Source organism: Polyodon spathula, chromosome 5 (assembly GCF_017654505.1).
Source record: "Polyodon spathula isolate WHYD16114869_AA chromosome 5, ASM1765450v1, whole genome shotgun sequence".
In the NCBI taxonomy this organism is placed as follows: domain Eukaryota; kingdom Metazoa; phylum Chordata; class Actinopteri; order Acipenseriformes; family Polyodontidae; genus Polyodon; species Polyodon spathula.
In genome coordinates, this window is record NC_054538.1 from 16182292 (window position 1) to 16204581 (window position 22290).

Below are 22290 nucleotides of genomic sequence, written 5' to 3' on the forward strand. Positions count from 1 at the left end.
TTGGTTTTTACAGCTCTTAGTTTTGAAATGTGTTAGAAGCACAGTTTTACTTGCTACATCGCGGGGAGTTACAACAGTAACTCGTTCCATAATTTCATGAGGTGTGTAAGCCCTCACTAATGCACAGTAAGTGCAGAGTAAAGACTTTGCTGACACTTTCAGTTGGCCTGAACCAAGCTATAATTTAACTACAGTCAGCTGATAGAAACATACGCAAACACAGGATGCAAGTCAGAGTACTGGTTTAAGTAGCGGTTTCTTACAGATTCCAGTAAATACCTCCAGCCTTCACACTGTTAAAGTTTTTAGAACACAAGTAACTTTCCCAAGCTACATTGTTACTCAGTAAAAAACTTGTCACACTAGTTTGTTTATTTCTTATTAATCAAGTTTCTTAATTTCTTCTTAATGTTTTTCATTTTTATGTATTCAAAAAAAAAAAAAACCCTCTTTTAATTTAAGGCCAACACATTTTTTGTAAAGTATAGTATAACAAATACAGTCCGGAAAATGTGTGTTCAGTACTGGGTGACAGCACATCAAACATGATACATAATTGCTATATTTCCAGGTATGCAAAACCTCTCAAAATTAATTTTAAACATATTTGTATGTATCTGTGTTTAATAGTTTTTTGTGTTTTGCTTGTACACAACATTCACAATGGAAAGATCTGTCAGCTGAAATATGTAATTCTGAAGGGTACAGAATGTGTTTTATTGGAAATATAATTTCGATGTTGCAGTGCATGGAAATGATATATTATTATTTCCGACATGTGGCAGTGACGCAGGCGTTAAAACTCGGGGCAAAAAATGGTACCAAAACCACTTCACAGGATGAAGTCTGATTGCACCCGTTTATAAAAAGACCGAAGGAACAAAAAAGACCATTACAGTCTCTGGATCCTTAATTGAATAAACAAATGTTGGATAATGACAAATTTTAATCAAAGCAATTAACTAATGTTACAGTACTGCAGTACAATCAGGATGTCTGGGAAAGTGTGTCCTTATTTCCAAACCTTTAAAAATGTACATACACCAATTACTTGTTTGCCAGCTGTCATGGAAACCCAGATAACTAAACTCAATTTTGAAACGTGAAACAAGCATCACTGTTATTGTAACTGTTTAAATTTCACATCTTCCACTAGATTTCACATCTTCCATTTCACATTTCCACTAGACATAACATATTATGTCTAGTAGAGCTTCCAAACTACTACACTGCAGTTTACACAACAGGTAATCATAAGGTAAAACAACAGGATGGTATCGGTCATATTCATTGTACTTTGTTTTCAGTACCAGCATTTCTTCTTTATGTACAACCCATCAGATAAAGTACTCTATGACACAGCTGCTTTTAAATGAAACAGCTGCGCTCAACATTGTATTTATATTTGTGAATATAAGAGAAATGCATAAAGAAAAAAAAATCAAGGCAATCTCCCCAATAGTCACCTGTTTACAATACATGGTGGTTATTCTGGAAAATATTAAAAATAATAAAGAAATACAAAATGTCTATAAGTGTACTTGATTTTAGATTATGCTATATTTTTTCCTTTGATTTATAATTTGCATGTTTGATTGTGATTGATGTACATGAGAGAACTTGTATGACCAGCATAATCGGTAAACATTGTTATAATAACAGTAAAATAATTAAAGACATGTTGTTGCTGAGAAAAGATATCAAGGAAACAGCAGAACACTGAACGATTTTCGGCTCTAAATGATGACAAAGGCCACTGTATATAGAGAGAGAGGGAAAAAATATATACATATATAATATATACGTACAGCTCTGGAAAAAATTGAGAGACCACTGCAAAATTATCAGTTTCTCTGGTTTTACTATTTATAGGTATGTGTTTGTGTAAAATGAACATTTTTGTTTTATTCTATAAACTACTGACATAATTTCTCCCAAATTCCAAATAAAAATATTGTCATTTAGAGCATTTGCAGAAAATGACAACTGGTCAAAATAACAAAAAAGATGCAGTGTTGTCAGACCTCGAATAATGCAAAGAAAATAAGTTCAGATTCATTTTTAAACAACACAATACTAATGTTTTAACTTAGGAAGAGTTCAGAAATCAATATTTGGTGGAATAACCCTGATTTTCAAGCACAGCTTTCATGCGTCTTGGCATGCTCTCCACCAGTCTTTCACATTGATGTTGGGTGACTTTATGCCACTCCTGGCACAAAAATTCAAGCAGCTCGGCTTTGTTTGATGGCTTGTGACCATCCATTTTCCTCTTGATCACATTCCAGAGGTTTTCAATGGGGTTCAGGTCTGGAGATTGGGCTGGCCATGACAGGGTCTTGATCGGGTGGTCCTCCATCCACACCTTGATTGACCTGGCTGTGTGGCATGGAGCATTGTCCTGCTGGAAAAACCAATCCTCAGAGTTGGGGAACACTGTCAGAGCAGAAGGAAGCAAGTTTTCTTCCAGGACAACCTTGTACTTGGCTTGATTCATACGCCCTTCACAAAGACAAATCTGCCCGATTCCAACCTTGCTGAAGCACCCCCAGATGAGTCCAGTTTTCAGCTTTGCCCAACACCTGGTCATCTGATGGTTAGACGGAGACCTGGAGAGGCCTACAAGCCACAGTGTCTCACATCCACTGCGAAATGTGGTGGAGGATCTGTGATGATCTGGGGGTGCTTCAGCAAGGCTGGAATCGGGCAGCTTTGGCATGAATCAAGCCAAGAACAAGGTTGTCCTGGAAGAAAACTTGCTTCCTTCTGCTCTGACAATGTTCCCCAACTCTGAGGACTAGTTTTTCCAGCAGGACAATTTTCCATGCCACACAGCCAGGTCAATCAAGGTGTGGATGGAGGCACCAGATCAAGACCCTGTCATGGCCAGCCCAATCTCCAGACCTGAACCCCACTGAAAACCTCTAGAATGTGATCAAGAGGAAGATGGATGGTCACAAGCCATCAAACAAAGCCAAGCTGCTTGAATTTTTGTGCCAGGAGTGGCATAAAGTCACCCAACATCAATGTGAAAGACTGGTGGAGAGCATGCCAAGACGCATGAAAGCTGTGCTTGAAAATCAGGATTATTCCACCAAATATTGATTTCTTCCTAAATTAAAACAGTAGTATTGTGTTGTTTAAAAATGAATCTGAACTTATTTTCTTTGCATTATTCGAGGTCTGACAACACTGCATCTTTTTTGTTATTTTGACCAGTTGACATGTTGGGAAATATTTTTAAGAAAAATAAAAAACTGAAATATCCACACACATATACAGCTGTGCAAAAGTCTTAGACATGTTGCATTTTTCTACTGTGATGCATTATGAGCATCAACAATTTACTAAAAGCCTCCATAAGTGTTTTCTGCTATTATAACAACCTTGACTTGCATAAAGAAGGAAAAACATTGAGTGAATAGCTCAACATATATTTGACTTAGTATCTGCAAATCTCACACCCCAATTACTGTACAGTATATCCAGTTCTTTGGAAATGTATTCCCTGATTTCTTCCTAAGTCAATGACAAGGCTACCAAAAAAAAAAAAAAAACCCTTCTAATTTCAATGGCTTTTGTCATACAGCTCAGAGTATTTGATATACAATTATAAATTATTAGATTTATTTTATTATTACACTTTACTTTAGATTCTATTGTTTCCTGGTAGAACACCTGCTTGGATGATATTTATTTTCTTTGCATCGCTCCAGTGTCACCTATTATCACTGGTCATGTTACCTGGGGCGTGACAGGTTCTTGTCAAAACTATAGGGTCTATTTAATTTTGTCACATTGCTGCACATATTCACTTGTCATGTCGCTGCTTTTAAAAGGTGTTTCAACCCCTGTGATGTACTTATTTCTGCTTAGCAAGCGATGCCCACAGCTTGAGTTTTATGAAGTTAGCTCCAGGGGTAAATTGAACAATCGGTTCCAATTTAGCTACTTGATCCAGTGATTAAAAAAAGTAAACTTCTTGCCACAGAAGTGCTGTTTTTGTAGGAAAGTGCAGACTGTGTATTTCCCAAAAAATCTCAGACTAGCACCCTGAAGAGTCTCTCTGCTATCACGGCATTATGGAGAAATAATACAGATCCCACACAAGTTGACAAAGACACTTTTAAACAATACCATCTGATAGTGGTGGAGTAAGTTAGAGAAAATAATAGTTGGCAAGGAGATCTGACAGAGCCCTAGAGATGATTGATAGCTTGCCTAAAGAAATACAGTCCAGGCTGCTGACAAAGCAAACTCATCCTTGTGTTGTATGATCCTAAATAATACAAAAAAAAGAGACTATTAATGACTACTTTCTATGACCTACTCTACATGCATGGCTTTATTTTTTTAAATTGTATCTGTGAGCCATTCTTTCTTTTTAACATTATCCCATATGTTGGGGGAAATTACTAAATTTAGTAATAAAATTACTGTTTGTTTATTATTTATTTTTTTTGGTAGATGCCAGCAAATGCTTACTTGATCCGGTATTAACAAAAATAAAGAAAGAAAGAAAGAAAAAAATAATGAGTGACAGCAATAGATAAATCCGAAAGAAAACTGAAATTAAAAGTACACCAAGTTACTTCACAGGAAATGTGACATTCTGAATTGATTAATATTTTAGTGCCCTGCTCTCTAAACAAAGTGCGAGTCCCTGGAGAATATGGTACTTCATTCCCTAATATTGTTCTGATAGCTTAAACATATCCATTAGAATACTAAATTAAAAAAAAAAAAAAACTCCGAAAACCGCAGCCACTCAGCTACTTCCAAGATGACTAGAGCTTTATTTTAATTGAAAGGGGACATGAAACGACTCATGTTTCTATGTTTCATTATATATTTTTTCCCCCCTTTCTGGCATGTAAAATATTCTATTGCAAGACATATAATTACAACTTTTGCCTGGAAGGTTATGAGTTTTAATTGGCATTTTCCAAATGAAAGACAACCATTTTCTTTTCTTTTTCTAAGCCTCTGTAAAAAGGAAAATAAATATCTGGAAAATATAAAAATGTTTTTTTTTCCTTTCCTTCGCCCACTGCTTTATTACAACTGCTTATACCTATGGATGTGGGTTACTGTGGTGCAAAGCTGAAATAACTGCATAGAAACAGAAAGCCTGATTTGACTAAAGACTGCTGACACTGCAAAACACGTATTTTAGTTCAGTATTCTTAAGAGAAGAAGTAACAGACATGTCAGCTGAAAATGAACCTTAAGGTTCTCTTCATTTCAGGGCAATATCTGGGAATGCTCCTGTTCATTAGCGCAGCTATAACTTTAAAAATCCAAAGAGAGTGGGTGTTGAACTGAAATGATCCTTAAGCAAATGACTGGGGATTTTTAATTAATTAATAAATGTCTTTATTTAACCAGGTGAGGAAATATGTTCTTTGCTACAGATGGGGTACATAAGTTTAATGATATAAGAAAATGGAGATTTATTTATTTATTTATTTATTTTTTAATAGCATTGGCAGTAACCTACTGTACTATATAAAAGTTAGAATTTTTATTTTCTGCCTGAGGGGTTCCTGCGTCTAAGGTTGTTATTTTGGAGTAGCCGTGGTGAGTTTGGAATTCAAGTATAAAGTGCACCTGGGGTTAACACACCCCCCCCCCCCCCCCCCCCCCCCCCCCCCCCCCCCCCCCCCCCCCCCCCCCCCCCACAACTACCATAGTTTTCCAACTATAACGCGCACCAATTTGCATAACATTGAGGATGTTGAAGAGGGGTGTGCGGAATGCATCGAAGCATATTATCTATCATTAGTTTTTAAAATTTGGTACATTTCCTGTGAACATGCAACATACAGTAATAATTCCTGTACCTTTAAGGATAGGTGATGCTGGCTCCACCCAGATATATTTATTGTGTGTGTGGGAGAGACAGAGTTACTGAACTGAGTGGACTCCATGTTTATTGATTGTGCAAATCATAGCGATTATTATTAATACTGTATTCATTTCTAGCATTTCGATTGTGCTCTGATTAATTTGTTGTGAACAGTTGGAAAGGTCATCCTTTAATATATTTGTTTTACACCAGATGTCATGTGGCTCATTTTTGGAAAGCATCCAAACACCACTGAAAGCCTGAGGTCCAGCCTCCAGACCTCACAACACACGGGAGTTAAGGCACTCATAGTTCCATGTCCGTGTGAATGTTGCCAGAGCACAGCTGAGATTAAAGCAGCAGGAGGCGCCGCTAAAACTAATAATACTGAAATATACAGGCTTATTGAAAAGCACGTGCAAGCTGCTGGTAGTGGAACACAGTATTTAATCAATGAGACCTATAAGAACTACTGCAACCAATGACATAGAATAAACAAATATATTTTTTGCAAATACATTAGTGCCACATTACAACTGAAGTCATGTGCACCAAAGCACTAATGCTAGGAAATGTGGTTTACGAAGATAATGCTCAATTAAAATGCATCAACTAAAATATGTCATGCTGTATAATTTGTATACAGCACTAAAGTAGCTGCAAATAAAATGCATAGTATAACAAAAGTATGTAAGATTTGTAGATGTGTTAAATGTTATCATAATAAAAAACTAACAATAGAACAGTACTAATAGGTATTTAGTAGTGAATCATACTAACCATTTTTAGGAAGGAAAAGAAAAGAAAAACACTTACTGAATTTAACCAAAGAAATGTATTTGTATCAGTGGATTGTGGGACGTAAGACGACTAATGGCAGTTCTATATTTTTTGGGTGTGTTTAGTTCTCCCAAAATAAATCTGGATGTGACTGAACTTGGAGCCTAGTCGTCTGCTGTTTTTCTTGTTACACTGACTTTTATAGTACAATAATGATGACGTGGTAATATACATTAAAGATAGGAAATTGCATTCCCGCTCTGATTACAGTACCAAAAAAGAAAATGCTTGATGTAGTGTTAAGGTTTGAAATGTTGGAATCTACATAGTGTTATCCGTAATAATTGGTGTGCCATATATATATATATATATATATATATATATATATATATATATATATATATATATATATATATACAAAAAACATATAAAACTACATTTCACATTAAATGAAAGTGTATTGGATTTTTTTTAAAGTTTGACTAGCCGTTTAAATGTGACTGATTCTTGTGACATTTACTAAAAACAATAATGTCATAGGTCTATTTAAGAAAGTCTAATACAGTTATTAAAATATGATGCGTTTTATATGAAATAATTACAACCAGTTGAGATACAGAGTTTTGATTTCATCTTAATGTAAAGTCCAATACATTGGCTGATCTTAAAATGCAGTGAAATAATTATTTTTATTTAATGTTTTTTTTACAAGCAGTTTTAGAAAAAAATATTTGCGAACAGCTATGCAATATGAAAAGTACGATCATTAAACTCTAATTGTTAAATTCAATGAACTTGTGTTTTGAATTTGGCAACATATCAAATACTACTAGTACTATAGCAATGTATTAGCACTTTACAAATATATTGGTGATATTTTAATTGGTTTCAAATGCAATACCTAAATGGCCAGTATAAAGCTGAATTTAACTAGATTAGTATTTTTCATTAAATACTAAATTGAAAAAAAATTATCAGAGAGAGAGAGGTGACTGATGGAGGGATCACATTAAAACTTAAAAATGTAGCTCTACTATTAATTTCAAAGGGGAGTTTATTTTAAACTAAATATTTTTCAAACATATTTAGTTTAACAAAATCTAAATATCTGAAGTGCCACATAGTGTTCGAGTTTGATCTTCATCTCCTTTTTCTTGCACTAAGGTAGCGTTAATAGCCTACTGTACACTGCTTGTTGCTATGTGAAGTATGCAAAGGAATGCAGTGTTAAGAACTGGTACTCAGGCAGAGGAAACGGTGTGTGTCATACATAGGGGCGTGTAATACAACAAACTCATTACAAGAATGACGAAAATTGGAATGCATTGGAGCACAGCTTTAGCCAAAAATTATGGTTACCATAAACAGCCCTTCTAAAATGAGTTTGCTCACCTCTGAAGTTGTACAGGAAAGTGCAAATCTCTCACTTAACCGCATAACCACAAAATGCCAGCTGAGATTATAATTTTTGGAGGTTTTAAGCAGTGTCCACTTTTTAACAAAAGCTGACCTTAAAAGCGTTTTGTTTTTCTTTTAAAGTATATGATTTCAAACAGGTCAGCATGTTGACTGCCACCCACCTCCAGTCTCTCCTGCTTGACTTCATCAACGTCATCATCATCAAACAGGGCCAGGAAATCTCCTGTTTGATCAATGGAGCCGAGGAAACTGTGAGCCAGCTTCTGCCGTTTGTTTACACTGCTGCTGATGAATTTGTCTACATGTGGGAGAAAAGGGGAAGGAAAAACAGCTAGAGACAGTTTCTACACATCTGCTGCACAGCTGTGTGTTTACACCTGACCCCTGCACTTTTATCAAATGAGCTTCTATCAGCTTTCAAGTGTTAATTTTAATTTAAGTTTCAACAAAACCTCAAACAGATAACAGAAAAACCAACATAACCGATTTTGTATTTAGAATTAGCGGGTATGATTCCAGGAAGATCAAATGCACGTTCACACTGTAAATTGACCGGAAATAAAATGTAAATCCGTATCTTAGTCCATCTAAAGTAAACTATTGGTACTCCAGTTAAAAGTGTTTAATTTTGATACATAGAGAACCCAAAGTGAACACAATTCAAAGTTTATTTTTGAGCAAGGGTTAAACATCATGAACAGGACGATAAAGACTTAACTATCACAATCAAGCTAAGCAATTTGTTGTTTGTTTTAAGTAATTTTAAGATAACATTGCTAAGCTTTAAAATAATGAACTAAGGACAAGTTTAGATGCTCAGTATCTGATTTCAGGCCTAATTTAAGCAATATACTGAATGTTTTGCAGTACAACTATATAACATACAATGATACTACTTAGATGTTTCCTTCCAAATGCTGCCTTTAAAATGATAATTGCATTGCTCAAATTACTTGAGAATAACATCTAAATGAGTATTTTAATGTAAAGAAAAATATATTCCCCTCTTGCCTATGTTTATGTGAATGCTTAGGACAGATGATGTTTCCTTCTCTGGTTAAAACTACTCATGGTAAATATGACGAGCTATATTTTGGAAAGTTGTTTTAATCCTGGGTCTTCATTTTTGGTGTAAAGACTTCACCCAATATTTCTAAAACATTTGACATTGTTTTTTTTAATGTATTGAGAAAAAATTGTTTGATTATTAAAAAAAAAAGGTAGAATGAATAAAAATCTTTGAGTTGAAAGCTCAATTTCCCATTCATATAAAATAAGTCATGTTAATGATTTTAAAAGACCCTGGTTTCGCCTAGTTTTTTCCATGAGCCAAGATCCCACGTGAATCGAGTCTGCGACTTAAGTTAGAGCTTCAGAATATTCAAACTTCATCAGAAATGTGCCAGATATGACACTGAAGTACTTGAAACAAACTGTAGTGTCAAGCATTCTGTTGTGAAAAGTTTTTTTTTTCTTTAAGATTTTAAGTGTATATGAATGTTCTACAGTACAAAAAGATCAACCTTTACTAGAAATGAAATTCTTCAGTCTCACTGTGTAGCACTACATATCCACCAAATTATTTTACAGACATTTGCAGGAAATCAGGAACACTTACAATTCACACAAATATACAACTAAAATAAATAATAAACAACAACAATACTAAAACTAATACTTATTAAAAATAATAACAATAATACTGGTCAATCACTTATTCAATAATCATTTATTCATTCATATTGGCTTACCATACTGGTTTTTACAATATATATTCAATTACTATACTATCTACATGATATACCTTTTATGAGATAAGTAGAAAAAAACATCTTTTTTTGTGTGGTTTAGTTTGTTTCAAACACAATTTGTATATATATATATAGATATCATATATAGTATATATATAATATATATATATATATATATATCTATATATGAAAGTTAAATTTCAAATAATTTTACCAGTGATTTTTAATGTGGTTTTTACAAAGACTCACATTGGTGCTGCTGGAATCAAAGGTGAATTAAGAAGTAAAGACAAAATACTGATATTGAATACAGTACATACCTTGAATACAAAATACAGAAATTTGAGTCACTATTGGAAGCAACTTTTCTTCAAACTGAAAAAGTGTAAGCCACAAAGCTTTTCTACAGAATGCATTATTTAACATACTGTATTCTGTTTAATGTATCTATTTACAAGTTGAAAAAACACCCAAAAAAATCATACAATACATGTTGAAATGCTTGGACACCAGAAGTTCAAAATGCATTTTCTTGTGAGTTTACCAGCAAGATAATGATCTTGATAGTGTATAGGTTGTAATTACCTGTTTCAAGGGCTTCCTCGTCGTCAATACTTTTAAGGATTTTGGATTTGTAATCTCGGAAAACCATGTATTTCAACAGTCTTTTCAATTTTTTCTGGAAAAGAAGGTATGTTTCTAACTAATAAAGCAGAAACATTATGATGCTGTGCACTAGCGGAGCTGAGTGAAAACATTGCCATTTTTAACTCTTGTATTAAAAATGGAGGAAATGTTTTCATGCTTCACTTCTGAAACCAGCATGCTGTCTGCCAATAAGTATTTATGTAGTAACACTGAGTAAAATATAATTATTTATAACATAAACCTAATAAAGAATCGGTACAGAAAAGCATAGTAAATAGAATTGGAGAAGAGTACACTTTTGCATAATTGCATCCTTTCTTATGTTTGCAAAAAGGTAACCTCACGAGTGGAAAAGTATACATATTTCTACCATGCAATTTACCTTGTCTTTTCGCATAAGAAATAAAATGTCTTCAGCAGTTATGACTCTAGCACCTCTTAGCTGTGACACTTCAGCAGCTTGCTGTAACTAAAAAGAAAAAAGAAAACAAAATGAAAAGTGTTTCTGACTTTTCAATGATCAAATAACACTCAAATAATCCTGCACATGGTATGGGATCTGTGCAGCGTATAGAATAAACACACAGTAGTCTAGCATACACAAAGTTCTTCATGAAAACAGGCCAGTAACTGTTCTACACACTGACAGCTTGATTGTGTCTTTGAAATCAGAGTGCATGTAAGAAACCAGCTAGATTATGATCAATAAATGAAAACCAGTCCTTTAAAAATACAATAAAATCTATACATCCTTTTTTTATGCAGGAATTCAGGACCTCTGAGCTCAGCATTAAGAAATACATTAATACACCTGAAAATAATTTTATGAAATTCAATCCATCATGCTCAGACGAGCCATGGTTTCACTCAGTATCACTGGATGAATAAGTATATTATTAATTCGAGCTCCCATGCTGGTACAACGTGAACTGAGCCTATTCAGAAGTTTTAGAAAAAAGTCAACAACAACAGTAGCTGTTTCTAATATTCCTAGAAAAAAAGAGGAGTTTTTACTTTTTTTGGCTGCTGCTCAATGGGCAGGAGATCCAGTCCATAAATCATTACATTGGACCAGTCATTTTTATCATATATTTTTACATTCACTGCATGCACACAAAACTTAACTGTTTTTGATAGTACATTCAATTAATATTGTGTTCCTAGTTTGACAGGGGGAAACTATCACAATATGTAATTTAGAGCAAGAGACAATAACCAGTAATGGTAATGCAAGATAAGCCAGATGTTCAAAAATAATATTATCACACAGCCTATAAGAAAACACTATTGAAAGAACTATACAATAATATTAATAACACAATTGTTAAGACTAGTATTAATTGGAATTAGTTAGTTAAGTAATTTAAAACATAATAAAACTGTTAAATAAATAAATGAAATTCTCTCGGTGTCAATTTGTCAAGTGCATTCTTGTGTCATTACGCACACAACTAATCTTTCCTTCCACTTTGTTAGTTCCTAATTTGTAAAATGTTATTTTAGAATGCAGGAAAATAATGATGTTCACATGGAAACAGTCTCCAAAAAAAAAAAAAAAAAAAGAAAAAAGGGCAGATAAGAAGAGCGTCCTTTCAGTTGTAGCTGAGATTTCTTTTTGTTGCTTTAGGGCTATAACACATCATTAATCAATGTCACCTTTTTCACAAGATGATAGCCCTCCAGATGCAGAGCAGTTAAAATAGAATTTGGTTAGAATTAATAAAACCTTTCATCACAAATGTTTGGGATTAAAATTCCCAAATATGTTGAAATCCACAGCTGCTATACCAATGCATGTTCTTACTCAGACATACCTGACTGCTGCTTTATAGAGCCTAAGTTTAAATTTATACAGCACACTTGAAAGCCAAAATGGTACCAATGTTCTTGATTTTTATTTTAAATTATTTTTTTTTTTAAATACATTGGATAAATACTTTGACCCAATATGGAACGAGAAGCTACATTTTATTAAGGTATAGGATTATGATTTAACTAATTTAAGTACAGTAAGTAAGTATGAATAACTACTTACATAATATATTTTTGTCTACATAAGAACCTTTTACAAACTTGTCATTTCATAATTTACCTCTGTTTTTAAAGTATAATATATATATATATATATATATATATATATATATATATATATATATATATATATATATATATTGCAAAACATTTTTTGTGTCTGTCTATAGTTATTATTATATATATTATTATTTGTTATTTTTATTACATGGACGTAACCTCGTTCTTTCAAAAGTGTGCCTAAGCTGTTTGCAACTATTTTTGTAAAATTAATTTCACAACACAAATACATAAGAAACCTTGAAAGATCAGGTTCAGGGAAGTTGATGGGGAGTAAATACAACTGTCAGGATTACTAGCTGGTGATTTACTGATCCCCTAAATAACATAATTAAAATAAAATAACAGTAATTAAAATACTGCAACACTCCTACAGTAGATACATATGGGGATTCATCAGATCACTACAGATCAAAATATAATGTTAGGTAACTTACCGTAACCCTGGTTCCCTGAAAGAGAAGATGACCACCAAAACATTACTTATGGGATATGCCTGCCTATTAGTAGATATATACTAAGCTGTTTATATCAGAGCTGCCGATAGGTCCCTTTCTGGGGCGGTATCCTTGGTCACGCCTACCAAGGGATTAACACTAGCACCGCCACAGCTGGTTTTTGAACCGCTTTTGCAATTGAAATTTAAGTATCTCAGCACATGTGAATATCTCGTGCATGTCTGTTCTTAAGTGTTACTAAACATTTGAATGAAATACCCATACAGTGTTTCAGCTGCTGAATTGTAAAAATGAAAAAAAGTTATAAGCACTTGCTTCTTCAACCGCCACGCCCGCAGTTTATGCGGCATATTGAAATCAATACAATACAGACGACAATTTAGTCTGGGCTTTGTAATAAAATCAAAGTCATTGTGAAAGAACGTATTATAAAGTTATTCTACACATCATATATTATTATTATTATTATTATTATTATTATTATTATTAGTTGTCACAAAATATACACATTGAATCACAATACAGTGTGATATAGCTACGCTACTTTTTTCTCGTCTGCCTGTCCTCTGAATACAGTTACAACCAGCAGCTCAAGCCGTGCGAGCCCCCCTGCACTCCTCAAGCAGAACGACCTTGAGTGTGTACAGGTGGTTTAAAAAAAAAAAAAAAAAGTGCTTATTCTAAGCTCTCTGCACAAATCATTCGGGACTGATACTAAACGAAAGCCAGAGACTGCTGCATTTTACAATGCAACAAAGTATGGTTTGGATATACTGTATCAAATGGCACGGCTGTATTCTGTTAAAGGTGGTACTCGCAGGTGGCCTGTAGACCTGGCAGCCATGAATTCTTTGGTTTTGTACAAGGAGTGCACCAGCAATACAATCACTCGTAGGGACTTCATTTTGCAGCTAGTCCTGGAGCTACGGCAGAAATATTTTGATGAGACACGGAAGCTGGCTGGCAAATGCCCAAATCTTCAGCCAGCGCTGAGCTCACTGGCACACAATGTCAGGTTGCTAAACGCAATAAGAACAGAACTTTTGAAGTCTGCGTCCGTTATGAAAAGGCAGTCTGTGACAAATGCACTGGTACAGTTGAAAAGAGTATTTTCTGCGTAGATTGTAATGAGATAGCTGTAATAGAACTCTGAAAAGACTGAGCGAGCCTTTGAAATCTGTTTCACTCAAAGCGCTTTCATGCTGCATAAGTTGTTATATTTTTGTTTTATCCTATTTTTATAACTAGTTATTTATGTTTTATAATTGTATATGTGCATACAGCTTTCTACACTTCTTTACACAAGTTTATTGGGTAAAGTGTTTTATTACAGTTTTTCATGTTTATGTATATGTGCTCTTTTTGAAAAAAATAAGAAAAAAAGTTTAATTTTCAATGTAAATACAGAGTTTCTGCTCTGAAAATGTTATGTATGATAAATAAAAATATTAAGTTGTATCGGATTGTTTTTTATTTTCATATTGAAGCCATTTTAAAATGGAGCTGCACATTTTGCAGGTGCGGCAGTTGTATGTCGAAATCTTGGCGGTTCTAGTGTTAAACAGTAGCCAACGGAAGTCACATTCTCTTTTTGCATCAAATCTGTTAGGGTGACCGATGCAACCTCATAGTTGGTGGGTGTTTTCTCTTTCAGGGAACCAGGGTTACGGTAAGTAACCTAAGTTCCCTTTCAATTCGAAGACGACCACCAAAATATTACTTATGTGAAAGTATACCAGAGCCGTCGTGAAGGAGAAGGAAATGCAGCATATGAGGGATGCATCAGAACAGCATAACCCAAGGTTAGCGGTGCGAGCGTGTAACCTCAATGACCATCGTGCCTAATGAAGGCAAGAAAGGATCTATCAAATTAAGGCGATAGAACCTGGAGAAAGCATGTGACATAGCCCAGCTAGCCACAGTACAAATATCAGACAGCAAGGCCCCTCTGAAGAGGGCCTAAGATTTAGCTAACCCTCTGGTAGAGTGCGAAGCTACCCGCCCAGGTGGGGGCAAGCCAGCATTGTCATACGCAGTCAAGACTGTCCACAATCCAGTGCAACAGTTGCTGCTTCAAAAGGAGCTTTTCCTAGGGTCAGTACACCGTGACAGGCAAAGTTCTGGTGCCATCATCCCAAATACGCAAGCAGGAACTGTGCACCGACAGCGACTGTAGCGACTGACCCGCTTTACCTCTTCAACTTCAACTCTATGGAATGCATAGGTTCAAACAGGCCTAGACTCCATTCAGGGAGAACGTCCTTCTTAGGAGGATGTAACCGTTGAGCACCCTTCAGAAAACGGGGCGCTAGTATTGAGCGCCTAGGACACTGGGTTAATGGGGACATGGCATGCAGATATGACTGCTAGGTACACTTTCAACGTAGAGGGGGATCGACCTGCCTAATTAAAAATAGTTGCTATAGGGCAATAATTGGGGTCAGGCACCAATTTTGAAAATACTTCCACTTATAGGCGTACAATGCTCTTGTGGAGAAGGCCCTAGTGTTCTGCAGTGTACTGACAACTGTGTCTGGGAGTTCTAAGGCAGACAGATGATCCCTTTCAGGGGCCAGACCCACAACTAGTATCTATCCGGTTCTGGGTGCCAGAGGGTGCCTTGCACCTGGCTCAGTAGATACATGCACAGCAGGATCTCTCAGGTTTGGCCCTGCAGCAACTGGCAGAGGTTTAAAAACCAGAATCTCCTGGGCCATCAGGGGGCCACTAGGAGAACTGTCGCCTTGTCTCTCCTGACATACTGGAGGAAGGCAGTAAGCAGCGGTATTGGCAGGAAAGTGTACAAAAGTGCTTTGGGCCACTTGTGGGCTAAGGTGTCAACGCCCAGTTGACCTCCGCAGCTGCAGAGGGCAAACTATAGGGGCAATGGGTCATCTCTGCGTGACAAAGAGATCAGCTTGGGGTTCCCCAAAGCATTCCCAAATGCGCTGCACCACCTGAGGGTGCAGTCGCCATTCTGATGGCTGAGCACCCTCCCTGGCTCTTGCATCGTTGAGGGCAAGACTCAGCCTCAACAGATCACTCGTCACAATCACTGTATGGGCCACTGCTCTTTTCTGCGACTGGGACAAACTGACCAGTAATCCAGGTAGTTCATTATCCTGATCCCTTGCAGCTGCAAGGGAGCTAGGGTGGCATCCATGCACTTTGAAAATGTGCAGGGGGCTAAGGAGAGACAGAATAGCACCACAGAAAACTCAAAGACTCTCCCCTAAAAGGCGAAGCGGAGATATTTCCTGTGTGTTGGACGGAAAAGAACATGGAAATACGCGTCTTTTCGGTCCACTGTAATAAATCATTTGCCTGGCTGGACAGACTGGAGAGTACGGCAGACGCCAGCATCTCGATCTCTCCTGTAGCAGAGTACAGGAGGGGAGCACTTAGGCTACCTGCCGAGATGCCTTGCATTCTTGGTGAGAGCACTGCAGCAATTCCTGTACCACAGTTCCAAGGAATGGTCAGGGGAAGTAGGGCTTCTTTTGAAGGAAGGCGCCACTTTCCCATGAGGCCGCGATCAAAGTTGCATCATGCACCTCCTCAGCAATGCTGACATCTGGTTCTGTAACATCCAGGGTGACCCATGCGGGCGGGGTCAGCTCCGGGGCTGGCATTATTGGCTGAGCTGGGGCCAGAGCAAGGGCTTGAGCCTTCAGCCAGGCCAGGGGCTCCCAACGCCGCGTACAGCTCAGCCGTGTTAGCAGGGTACACTGTGCAGGATGTGCACGCGTCATGGTGGTGGTGGTGATTGTTTTTTTTTTTTTGTTTTTTTTTAACACTACACTGCAGCTAAACCACAGCACAACGCAGGCAAGCTGGGTTTTGCGATTGGGTCACTCAACAATGATACAATTTTGTATTTATATTTCGCATTACTGTCCGTACAGCAGTCGGCGAAATCGCTCAAGCGCAGGGTTACAGCAGGGCCTAGCCTCGGTGGAAGAACTGTGTTCTCCGCAAAGGTGCAAGTCAGAAAAGGCACACACATAATCCTTTAAATCAATACTGCACAGGCAGTCGCTCACATATGACTGACAGTAAGAAAAGGCAGTCTGCAAGGCAGGCGAGCAGGCTGAAGAAGAAAGGAGAAAAGGAAAAAAAGAGGCTTTGATTTAGACCCACTGATTCCACGAAGGCGGCAAGCCAGCTTTCAGCATGAATGCAGGGGAGCTGCAGTTGACTCAGAAAAGCATTTTTTCAAAACACGCTCAGTTCAACACCAAGGTCGTACCTTACCATCTCGAGATGCAAAAAGAGACTGTGGCTTAATCCCTCTGTTGGAGGGGATGAGAACGTCATCTCAGGAAGGGGCTTATGGGCAGCTCTAATATAAAGAGCTCAGTAAATACCTACCAATAGGCTGGCATATCCCATAAGTAATGTTTTGGTGGTCTTCTTCGAATTGAAAGGGAACCACCATTTATTCATTAAAATAGGAAACTCCTGAGCATTTTATATATTTTTACAAACAAAAACTAAAGAAACCCTGTGGAAGGGTGTGGGTAATTCACTGACCAGGAGACAGACAGGTGTATTTGGGAAACACCACACAGGTGCCCAGTTTTATTTTTGGACCAGTTCTTATTTCTCTCCGGCAGAGGGCACTGTTGACCGTGGGCTGCCTATCAACGATGATAGACAGCACCACGGAAATACCACAGCTGGTACACGAACAGCAAATGCACTCGCAGGTGCTCAAAGAAATAATAATGAAAACAGAAGGCGAAAAGAACAAGGGAAAATAAAACAGTAATAAAACTACAAATAAAAGGTGCTGCACTCGGCAGCGTTATCCCGGTCGCCACTACCCGCACGACCCGGATCACTGTCCTACTCTCTCGGCTATCTAGCCTGCTCTTTCACAATACGCCGGGGTCTGCCCAAGGGTTCCCCGCTCTCTCTCTCTCTGTGGTTCTTTATTTTTCTTCCCGCTGATTCCCGGTCCCGAATCAAAGCGTCCGCACCCTTAGCGCGTCTAAGTGGGCAGACCTGAGGAAACAACAGAGAGTTATTTTATAGGACCAACAATCACCCAAGACCCGCCTCCCAGCCATTCAGAGAGGGGGAAAGTCCACACACACCCTTTCCCACCTCCCCGTGTCATTGCCATGACTCACAGGCGGCTGTTGGGCGACTGCCGCCCTCTTCCTGCAGCCCGTGAACACGCCAGCAGAGTCAGCACAGATCTCTCCCTGTTACATATCCTTCCCCTCAGAATGACACCACCGGTTCATTCGAAAATCTTACACCCCCATGCCTTCCCGAGAGAAAAAGTCTGCGTTTTGATGCAGCTTTCCTGCTCGGTGGACTACCCTGAAGGCATAGGGCTGCAAGGCCAAGTACCACCGTGTGATTCTGGCGTTGCTATCTTTCATCCGGTGAAGCCATGCTAAGGGGGCATGATCTGTAACCAGGGTGAAGTGTCGCCCCAGGAGGTAGTACCGGAGTGACTCGACTGCCCATTTTACCGCGAGACACTCCTTCTCGATGGTGCTATAATTTTTCTCGCGGGGAAGGAGCTTCCTGCTGATATACAGGACCGGGTGCTCGCTTCCCCGAACCTCCTGAGACAACACTGCCCCGAGACCTGTCTCTGACGCATCCGTCTGCAGGGTGAACCTCTTACCAAAATCCGGGCTGCATAGTACTGGCTTACTACACAGCCTCCGCTTCAAGGCGAGAAAGGCCCTCTGGCACGACTCCGTCCACTGAACCGTATTTGGGGCAGCCTTCCGGGTGAGGTCTGTCAAGGGAGCAGCGAGCGTAGCGAAACTCGGGATGAACTTTCTATAATAGCCCGCTAGTCCCAAGAAAGAGCGCACCTGGGTTTTGGTTGTAGGAACCGGCCAGTCAGCCAAGGCTTTCACCTTAGCAACTAGCGGTCTGATCTGGCCGCCCCCTACTCGATACCCCAAATACTCCGACTCACTCTTCCCAATGGCACACTTCTTTGGGTTAGCAGTGAGCCCCGCCTCCCGCAAGGATTGCAGCACCGCCGCTACCTTACACAGATGACTCGGCCAATCCTCACTGTGGATAACCACGTCATCTATGTAAGCAGCGGCGTACTGCTGATGGGGCCGCAAGATGCGATCCATCATCCGCTGGAAAGTGGCGGGGGCTCCGTGCAACCCAAAGGGCATGGTCCTGAATTGGTATAACCCGAAGGGAGTCGAAAACGCCGTCCTCTCTCTAGATTCCGGAGTCAGGGGTATCTGCCAGTACCCCTTCGTTAAATCCAGTGTCGTCATAAAATGAGCCGTGCCTAGACGCTCCAGCAACTCATCTACTCGGGGCATCGGATAAGCGTCAAATTTCGATTTCTCATTGATTCGTCTGAAATCAATGCAAAATCGAGTTGACCCGTCTGGCTTATCGACTAAAACGATTGGACTGTTCCAGTCACTTTGGGACTCTTCTATTACCCCCAGTCTCAGCATTTCGTCAATTTCCGCTTTTATTACCTGTCTTTTACGCTCAGGTATACGGTACGGCCTCTGGCGAACTAGCGCCCCCGGCTCAATATCAATGTGATGATGGGCTACTCGAGTCTGCCCCGGGACGGAAGAGAACACGTCAGGAAACTCCGCCACCAGACCGTGAGCCTGACATTTCTGCGTTGGTGTCAGATTTTCAGCAATCTGTACCGATCCTTTTCTTGCCAACACAGAAAGATCAGGTCCCAGGTCCGTGACGTCATCTGCATGCGCCACTAACAACGCCTCTGGTTGTAACCAAGGCTTTAAGAGATTAATATGATAAATGTGTTTCTCTGTCCGTCGCTCCGGCTGGCAGATCTCATAGTCCACCTTCCCAACCTGGCGTGTAACCTCAAAGGGTCCTTGCCACTTAGCCAAGAGTTTTGACTCAGAACTGGGTAATAACAGAAGTACCTTATCCCCCGGCTGAAATGTGCGCAACCGGGCTCCTCGGTTATACTGAGTCTCCTGTCTGTGCTGCGCCTGTTGCAAATTGTCATGCGCCCATTTTCCAACAGACTCAAGACGTTTGCGCAGGTCCAACACATACCGGACGGTATTGGTCGAATTGTCCTGCTGCTCCTCCCACATCTCTCTGACCAGGTCGAGCACGCCCCGGGGTCTCCGCCCATACAGCAGCTCGAATGGTGAAAACCCCGTAGAAGCCTGGGGAACCTCTCTGATCGCAAAGAGAAGAGGAGGAATCAGCTGGTCCCAGTAACGCACATCACTACGAATAAACCTGCGCAACATGTTCTTAAGGGTCTTATTAAAGCGTTCCACCAAACCGTCGGTCTGAGGATGAAACACCGAGGTCCTAATGGTCTTAATTCCCAAAAGCTTACATGTTCCGCGGATTAGCCGGGACATTAGTTTTATCCCTTCCCAAATGACCAGACAGGGGAATAGTGTGAGCCAGCTGCAACAAATCCTCCTTAAAGGGCTGAGGAATGAGCAACTGATGACGCACTTCACCGGTCTGGGGTAATTTATCAACACGGTACAGTAGGTCTCGATCAATTTCAAAGTGGGGGTACATGGCGGCGCGTCTGGGCTCGACCACCCGACCATTAACCACCGCCGCTTGGTCAAAGAGCCTGTTGCCCGTGAACACGCCAGCAGAGTCAGCACAGATCTCTCCCTGTTACAGACCCATATGCAGTTAGATGATTTTCAGAATATACTGTATATACATTTGCAGAAGTATTCACCCCATAATAATAATGTCACATTTTGTTGAATTACAAATAATGTATGCAGTTTTTCAAACAATTTTTTTTTTTTATTCAAAGCTGGTTAAACTGAACACTGTTCTATGAAGAGGAGGTTAAATTCAGGTTTAAATTATTCAGTATTCAGCCCCTTAAGTCAGTACTTGGTAGAAGCACCTTTTGCAGCAATTACTGCTATGGGTCTTTTTGGATAGGTCTCTACTAGCTTTACACAGTAGGATGGTGAAATTTTTACCCATTCTTCACAGGAAAATTGCTCCAGTTGTGATAAGTTTGTTGGTGATCGTCAATGGACTGCAATCTTCAAGTCTCACAATACATTTTCCACAACGCTTTCGGAGTACGGTCAGGTGCCAACAAAATGTGAAAACTTTGCAGAGGGCTGAATATTTCTGCAAACCACTGTAGTTCCAGCTGCATTGGCTTTTACAAATGCATTGTAGTAATTCAAATTTAAAAGAAAAGTATTAAACAGCGCTGCTTTCATAAATAAAAAAAGCAAAAAAAAAAAATTCAGATAGCTGAATTGGTAAATTACACTTCTATGATTACGTGTTTCTGTCACCAGTCCTGTTAATGTTTTCATCATGCAGAGGTACAGTATATTGAGATGTAAGTGTTACTCGGAAAACAGCGAAGACATGTACTGCATATTCAGTTCATTAGCTCAAGGCCAACTAGCAGGCTGTTTTTCTTGCAAGGAGATATGTCATATCAGAATTCGGTGCTGACAAGGCAGGGAACTTGTAAATAATCTGAATTACCAAACGTTGTAATATAGGAGTATATCTTCCCACACTCTTAGGAATTGTAGTTTTTTAGAACTGATAACTGCCCTTGTTAGGGAGTTAAATTACAAAGTATGTCTCAAAATTCTTCTGTAGCAAGAATAACCATGTGATTCAGCCTTTTATAATAATAATAATAATAATAATAATAATAATAATAATAATAATAAGCATACTATAGTGTGTTTCTTGAAAATTGTGGCAATGTAGTACTATGCACATTACTATGAAGTTCTTTATTTAAAAAATCTAAAATGAAAAAAAAAAATGAAATGAAATGAAATGAAAAGCACATACGATTGCAATTATAAAACAGATTGGCCTATTTGGCAATGTTTGAATGAGGCCTCTTTCAGAAAATGAAAAATTCTTGGATAGTATTTAACATACAGTGCTATGGAATTAGTAAGATCAATTACGTGTGTTTAGCTGGGGACACAGCACTAACAAAAATTCAAACACTGCCTCAATCTAGCACTCTAAATCCTAGCCAACATAAATGATTGAGCTTTATTCATGCATATGTGATTTTCTCTATTTCAAGCACATGTCATAACTTGTATTTCTGTTTAGCACTAAGAAACTCTACAGTATTAGGATTTATATACCCATGCTGATTTTTTATCTTCTAACTCAATAAGGTAAACAAAAAAAGGTTTTAAATAAACAAATCATAATTTGGTGGCATGTGATATTCAATGTTATTCTCCCTGGGCCTGTTTTAATTGTTTTAATGATCGAAATACTGGCAGATCTAGATCCCACTGTTTTTTGCCCA

General features: G+C 38.5%; 1 protein-coding gene across 3 annotated transcripts in view; it reads right to left on the reverse strand.

Moving 5' to 3' along the window:
- LOC121315622 (transcription initiation protein SPT3 homolog) overlaps positions 1-22290 on the reverse strand; it is a 175812-nt gene that overhangs the window by 40192 nt on the left and 113330 nt on the right. For all 3 annotated transcript variants that reach the window (XM_041249875.1, XM_041249876.1, XM_041249874.1), the window contains exons 4-6: positions 10829-10915; positions 10384-10477; positions 8209-8345 (exon numbers count right to left, since the gene is read on the reverse strand). In XM_041249875.1, the coding sequence (XP_041105809.1) occupies positions 8209-8345; positions 10384-10477; positions 10829-10915 (318 nt within the window). The remainder of the gene's footprint in view (positions 1-8208; positions 8346-10383; positions 10478-10828; positions 10916-22290) is intronic.